The 7,092-nt window shown below is 60.6% G+C and overlaps 2 protein-coding genes across 2 annotated transcripts; both read right to left on the reverse strand.

Moving 5' to 3' along the window:
* On the reverse strand, positions 1–2,010 carry LOC132318537 (RIMS-binding protein 3-like; the record flags this gene model as incomplete). The annotated part of the gene is made up of 3 exons (XM_059826130.1): positions 1–429; positions 616–1,137; positions 1,492–2,010. Coding segments are annotated over 3 exons (1,470 nt in total), but the record flags the coding sequence as incomplete, so codon positions are not given.
* A 2,819-nt stretch (positions 2,011–4,829) lies between these two features.
* LOC132318538 (RIMS-binding protein 3A-like) lies at positions 4,830–6,839 on the reverse strand (the record flags this gene model as incomplete). The annotated part of the gene is made up of 3 exons (XM_059826131.1): positions 4,830–5,258; positions 5,445–5,966; positions 6,321–6,839. Coding segments are annotated over 3 exons (1,470 nt in total), but the record flags the coding sequence as incomplete, so codon positions are not given.
* Between the last annotated feature and the right edge of the window lie 253 nt (positions 6,840–7,092).

Below are 7,092 nucleotides of genomic sequence, written 5' to 3' on the forward strand. Positions count from 1 at the left end.
CTACCAATCACTTGTCCCTGGAGAGTCTCCGCTGGCATCAGGTTGTCCCTCATCTGAAACTTCTTCAACAAGATTAGAGGGGACGAATCCTCTTGTGCCATCGGTCAGCTCTCCCACATACCAGCCGTCTTCATCCACGTCTCCAAAGACGTACACGTATTGTCCAGCAACTAGAGGAAGCTCTAGTTCAGGCCGCTCGTTGGGACCATCGAAAGGATCATAGCTGTATCGAGCTATGAACGCTCGAAGCTCTGCCGGTTGTTTTCTCATCGCCTCCAGCAGGAGGGACTCCTTGTCTGCTACCAGGTTAGCCTGGCACGGCCTGGAAACGCTACGCTTGGATCTTGCTCTTTCCAGCCGTTCCAGTTCCTGAAATAGCTGCTGGCGTTGTTCCTTTAGCTTCTCATACCGATCATTCAGTTCAATCAGCTGGGCTCGAAACAGTGGCAGGGTTTCTTGGAGTTCCCTCTGCAAGCACGCGCCTTCCTCTTCTTTCCTCTGGAGCGCTAGCTTTGCCTCCTCATGTTCCTTCTCCAGCTGTTGACTTCTTTCTGCCATTTCTCTCATGGCTTTCAGTTCACGCTCTGCTTCTTCCAGTTGGCTTTGAAGACAGACGTTTCTTTGGATGGCAGAATCTCGCTCGCCTGCCACTCGTGCTAGTAGTCCTTTCAGGTCAAGGTTTTCCGCTTGAACCTCTTCTGTCAAAGCCATCTGCCCATGGAGGCGAGCATTTTCTTGAGCCAGGCGGGTGTTTTCATTTGTCATCTCCGTGAGCTGCACCTGTAACTGCTCACGAGTTCGGCTGTGGGTGCTCACATCATAGGAGCCTTCTTCGTCTGCAGCCACTTGGGCCTGAAGCTCCACAGCCGCCTTCCGTGAGGAGTCGTCCTGCTTGTCCTGCGCCAGCAAAGCTCCGTCAGCCTCTCCTGTTTCTCCATCGCTCTGCTGAGGAAACGATGCCACACACAGTTCCTCAGTAGAGCGTCGGATGGGCAGTGGCACTCGAGTATTGATCAGGCGATTGCTGGCCACCTGCAGTTGCCTGGATCTTTCTTCCAGCCGCGAGGCGAGGCCAGCTAGTTGAGCACTTTTCTGCCGCAGCCAATCTGCCTCCTTGCGGGCTTCTGGAGAGCCTTTCTTTTTCAGGAGGCGGCTCTCCATCTCAAGGGCCCTCTCTTGCCTCTCCAGGTCTTCCAGAAGACGCTGCAGGTGGGTGTTCTGCTCCAGGAGCTGGCTGCACGTGCTGCCAAGCAGCACCAAGTCTTCCGCCTCTGGCACCTGGAGCTGAGCATCTGCCACTGCCTTGCATGTTGTTTGCTGCCCAGCACTGTGGCTTTCGGGCAGTCTTTCCTGTAGTGCCGCCAGGGCCCGGGGCCCGTTTCTGCCAGAAGAGCAGGAGCTCTGCATCTCCTGATGGCCCTGGTGCGCAGGAGGGCCTTCGGGCTGGGCCGTGCTGGGGGAGGCGGGCAGCTCGCCCTCCAACTGCTGCAGGATGTATTTGGTGAAGAGTGTCCTCTCCAGCTGCAGCTGGTTCTGGAGGTGGTGGATGCGGGCGGGCTGGTAGCCATCTCTCTCCCAGCAGAGCTTGCTGAGGACATCCTGGAGCTTGCTCCGGGCCTCCCTGCCGCTGCTGCTGGGCCTCACCATCTCCTCGGCCAGCTGCCGCTGCAGGGCCCGTGTCTGGCCAAGGGCGGTGGTGCACTCGTGCCGCAGCAGCTCCTGTTCCTCGCGGAGCTCAGCCTCCTTCCAGCGCAGCAGCTGGCGGGTCTCCACCACCCGCTGCCGCTGGTTCAACTCCAGAAGCCGCTGCACCTCCTGAGCCTGTCGCTGCTCCCACTCGGACTGGAGCCGCTCTGCCAGGAGCTGCTGCTCCCTGCCCAAAGCCGCCTTCAGCTCCCGGGTTTCGGTAGCGAAGCAGCGGCGCAGCTCCTGGGTGCGGTGCCGCTCTTCCTCCAGCTCAGCCCGTAGCGCTTCCAGCTCCCGCCTCTGCTCCTCCTTCTGCGCAAGGCTGCTGGGGGCCTGCACCGGGGCCCGGCGGGGCGAGGGGCGGCTGCGCGCCACGAGCCCCCTGCCCGCAACATCCCGCGTTATGGTGTCGGCCACCAAACGCTGCTGCCCAAGGTCAGCAAGTGTTGCGTTCCTGGGGCTGCGAAGCCAAGACAGCGTCTGCCACGGCCGGGGCGGGTGAGCATGGCCTTACGTGCATGTCCTGGCCCCGAGCTCACAGTGGAGGGGAGGGGCAGCATGGCCTTACATGGTAGGACCTGGCCCCGAGCTCACAGTGGAGGGGAGGGGCAGCATGGCCTTATATGGTATGACCTGGCCCCTCTGCGCACAAAGGAGGGCGGGTGGCATTTTCCCCCAGAACAACGGAGAAGACAAAGAGGGGTTCCAAGCCATGCACAAGAGAACCAAGTGACCTCTTCTGTACAAGTGGGTTTGCTGCTAGAAGAAACCAGACCAAGCTGGCTGAAAGCGGCAAAGTTGCAACAAAACTGTGCAAACAGCTATTAAATATTTCACCCCCACCTTGACATTCCTCTTCAAGACTGCCCTCAGAAATGGCCGGGGGGTCATATGGAGCTGTGAGCAGCCCCGGCCCACGCAGCACCCTCTGCACAGCAGAAGGAGCCTGCCCTGCCGGGGCTTGCTCTTCCCAGCCACAGCTGCTCCCCAAAATGCTGCGGGCGGCTCCCCGGGCAGGCTGAGTGCTGACCCTGGCAGGCGGCAGAGCCCCTGCCCCAGCACACAGCCCCCTGGGGCGTAGGGACCCTGCTTGGAAGGACTGTCCTGGGCAGCCCTGGGTGCACAGCCAGCTTCACGCCCCGCATCAGCCGTACCCGGGAGAAGGCAGCTCTCATGGCCTGTCCCTCTGACGATGCAGTAGGGAAGCCGTGCTCAGCAGCACGTCTTCCGGCAACCTGGATAAACTGTGAGGCTTGTTCAGACAGATGCCTTGGATGTACCGGATTTTGGAGAGCCCTCCGGGATATTCATGTGCACTGCCCTGCAGCCAGCATCTTACCATGTAAAGACCTGTGAAGATTTCTCCCACCCTGGGAGCTCGGCTGTCCTGCCGCTAACCTCTCTCTGCGTCGCTCCGCTCCCCTCGCTGCCTGCAGGCAGTGCCCTCAGCCCTGCTGCGCTTTGCAGGGCAGCTGCTCCTGGGCAGAGCTGTCTCTCGCAAGCAATGCCCGCTTGCTATGAGCTGCCTCCGTCCCTGGAGCCCAGCCCAGCTCAGGAGCAGAGGCCCAGCCCAAGGCGTCACTTGCTCTGCCCCTTCTGGGCTCCCTGGAGATGTCCCAGGGGCTCCAGGGCTGCCAGCTCCTGAATGGCAGCAGAGTCACCCTTGGGGAAGGGACTTTTGAGCTGACTGCGCTAGTCACCGATTGTCCCTCTCTGAAGAGTGGAGAGAGACCGATTCCAAAAGCATGGTTTGTCCTTCCACAGCATGGCCGTCTATGGGAGCTGTAAACGTTCCCCTCTGGACACGGATATTCTTGAGCCGAAACAAAAAGAACATGCAGGCAGTGACAGGGAGCTGTTGGTTGGCCCTTGTGCCAGGCGGGGATTCAGCTGAAGCAATGCAGACATCTCATCCCCAGCTGGAAGCCCTCGGGAGGAAGCAGCATTCAGCTCCCCCCATGCAGCCCACAGACCCCCACTGTTAAGGGGTGTCAAGCCTGGCCACCACTTCCAGCCACTCCGGCCCAGCACCCCCTCGTGCCATGCCGCTGGAGCCCAGTACAGACCAGGAGCACCCAGTAGAGTTCTGCCTGGCTGCTGGAGCCCAGCCCGGTGCCTGGGGACCTGGAGCCTTTGCCCAGGCTGAGGGATGCAGCTGCCACTTTTCCGCGTGCAGCTGTTACTTGTAGCGAAGCTGAGCGTGCATCCCAGAGATTCACACGCACAGACGCACAGACGCACGGACGTGGACACGCAGAGGACATTGACACGGCCAGTCACACAGACTGCCACAGATGAGGCGCTGCCGTCAACAGCACCCACACGCAGGACTCGCATAAAACACAAACAGAGGCGGCCATGTCCCCTCCTCCTCGTGGGCTGCCAGAGGCAGGAGGCCGCTAGTGTAGGCACACCCACACACACACATGCCCACAGGACACTCTCTACCTTCACAAGCGCACGCATGTGCATGGGTCCCCTGAGTACTGGCAGAGCCCCCCTTGGTCCCCCGGTACCCCTGCCCGGACCCCAGCCCTCTGACCCATCCCACGGGTCCCCTACTCGCTGCCTGGTCCCTCTAGGTGCTCCCTGCAAACATTCAGCACTCCCACATCTGTCCCGCAGGCACCCAACACTCGCCCGTCTCCCCAGGTGCCAGCGTGGGCCCTCTGCCTGCCTGATATCCCAGTCCGGACGCGAGGCCCCGCCTAGTCACCAGCTGCTCCAGCTTGAAGTTTGCTGGTGAAATCACACGCACACCCCCTGCACCCCGGGTTTGGGGAAGATGCAGACACTCACAGAGCCTCTTACTTGCCTCCCTTGTGCTGGTCCCCCCCTGAGGTGGTTTTCAGGACACACACCGTTCCCAGCCCCGTGCCTGCTGGCCGAGACCCCCACTCGCTCCAGTAGCTGCACCGGGACCCATACCAGTAGCTGGCACCACAAGCCAGGGCTGCCTACACCCCCTGCTTGGCTGCGGTAGCTGGCAGCCAGTCCACCCACGCCAGCTCCCCCTGTAACCGGCACATCGTCCTTCCAGTTCCCACACACATGGCTTGAGAGTGAGATGACACAGAGAGATCGTTCAGGAAAAATTTAATAAGAAGGTATAAGAAGACAGGACAGACAGCATCTGTGTCCTGCTACCAATCACTTGTCCCTGGAGAGTCTCCGCTGGCATCAGGTTGTCCCTCATCTGAAACTTCTTCAACAAGATTAGAGGGGACGAATCCTCTTGTGCCATCGGTCAGCTCTCCCACATACCAGCCGTCTTCATCCACGTCTCCAAAGACGTACACGTATTGTCCAGCAACTAGAGGAAGCTCTAGTTCAGGCCGCTCGTTGGGACCATCGAAAGGATCATAGCTGTATCGAGCTATGAACGCTCGAAGCTCTGCCGGTTGTTTTCTCATCGCCTCCAGCAGGAGGGACTCCTTGTCTGCTACCAGGTTAGCCTGGCACGGCCTGGAAACGCTACGCTTGGATCTTGCTCTTTCCAGCCGTTCCAGTTCCTGAAATAGCTGCTGGCGTTGTTCCTTTAGCTTCTCATACCGATCATTCAGTTCAATCAGCTGGGCTCGAAACAGTGGCAGGGTTTCTTGGAGTTCCCTCTGCAAGCACGCGCCTTCCTCTTCTTTCCTCTGGAGCGCTAGCTTTGCCTCCTCATGTTCCTTCTCCAGCTGTTGACTTCTTTCTGCCATTTCTCTCATGGCTTTCAGTTCACGCTCTGCTTCTTCCAGTTGGCTTTGAAGACAGACGTTTCTTTGGATGGCAGAATCTCGCTCGCCTGCCACTCGTGCTAGTAGTCCTTTCAGGTCAAGGTTTTCCGCTTGAACCTCTTCTGTCAAAGCCATCTGCCCATGGAGGCGAGCATTTTCTTGAGCCAGGCGGGTGTTTTCATTTGTCATCTCCGTGAGCTGCACCTGTAACTGCTCACGAGTTCGGCTGTGGGTGCTCACATCATAGGAGCCTTCTTCGTCTGCAGCCACTTGGGCCTGAAGCTCCACAGCCGCCTTCCGTGAGGAGTCGTCCTGCTTGTCCTGCGCCAGCAAAGCTCCGTCAGCCTCTCCTGTTTCTCCATCGCTCTGCTGAGGAAACGATGCCACACACAGTTCCTCAGTAGAGCGTTGGATGGGCAGTGGCACTCGAGTATTGATCAGGCGATTGCTGGCCACCTGCAGTTGCCTGGATCTTTCTTCCAGCCGCGAGGCGAGGCCAGCTAGTTGAGCACTTTTCTGCCGCAGCCAATCTGCCTCCTTGCGGGCTTCTGGAGAGCCTTTCTTTTTCAGGAGGCGGCTCTCCATCTCAAGGGCCCTCTCTTGCCTCTCCAGGTCTTCCAGAAGACGCTGCAGGTGGGTGTTCTGCTCCAGGAGCTGGCTGCACGTGCTGCCAAGCAGCACCAAGTCTTCCGCCTCTGGCACCTGGAGCTGAGCATCTGCCACTGCCTTGCATGTTGTTTGCTGCCCAGCACTGTGGCTTTCGGGCAGTCTTTCCTGTAGTGCCGCCAGGGCCCGGGGCCCGTTTCTGCCAGAAGAGCAGGAGCTCTGCATCTCCTGATGGCCCTGGTGCGCAGGAGGGCCTTCGGGCTGGGCCGTGCTGGGGGAGGCGGGCAGCTCGCCCTCCAACTGCTGCAGGATGTATTTGGTGAAGAGTGTCCTCTCCAGCTGCAGCTGGTTCTGGAGGTGGTGGATGCGGGCGGGCTGGTAGCCATCTCTCTCCCAGCAGAGCTTGCTGAGGACATCCTGGAGCTTGCTCCGGGCCTCCCTGCCGCTGCTGCTGGGCCTCACCATCTCCTCGGCCAGCTGCCGCTGCAGGGCCCGTGTCTGGCCAAGGGCGGTGGTGCACTCGTGCCGCAGCAGCTCCTGTTCCTCGCGGAGCTCAGCCTCCTTCCAGCGCAGCAGCTGGCGGGTCTCCACCACCCGCTGCCGCTGGTTCAACTCCAGAAGCCGCTGCACCTCCTGAGCCTGTCGCTGCTCCCACTCGGACTGGAGCCGCTCTGCCAGGAGCTGCTGCTCCCTGCCCAAAGCCGCCTTCAGCTCCCGGGTTTCGGTAGCGAAGCAGCGGCGCAGCTCCTGGGTGCGGTGCCGCTCTTCCTCCAGCTCAGCCCGTAGCGCTTCCAGCTCCCGCCTCTGCTCCTCCTTCTGCGCAAGGCTGCTGGGGGCCTGCACCGGGGCCCGGCGGGGCGAGGGGCGGCTGCGCGCCACGAGCCCCCTGCCCGCAACATCCCGCGTTATGGTGTCGGCCACCAAACGCTGCTGCCCAAGGTCAGCAAGTGTTGCGTTCCTGGGGCTGCGAAGCCAAGACAGCGTCTGCCACGGCCGGGGCGGGTGAGCATGGCCTTACGTGCATGTCCTGGCCCCGAGCTCACAGTGGAGGGGAGGGGCAGCATGGCCTTACATGGTAGGA

Source organism: Gavia stellata, chromosome 17 (assembly GCF_030936135.1).
Source record: "Gavia stellata isolate bGavSte3 chromosome 17, bGavSte3.hap2, whole genome shotgun sequence".
NCBI classification, from domain to species: domain Eukaryota; kingdom Metazoa; phylum Chordata; class Aves; order Gaviiformes; family Gaviidae; genus Gavia; species Gavia stellata.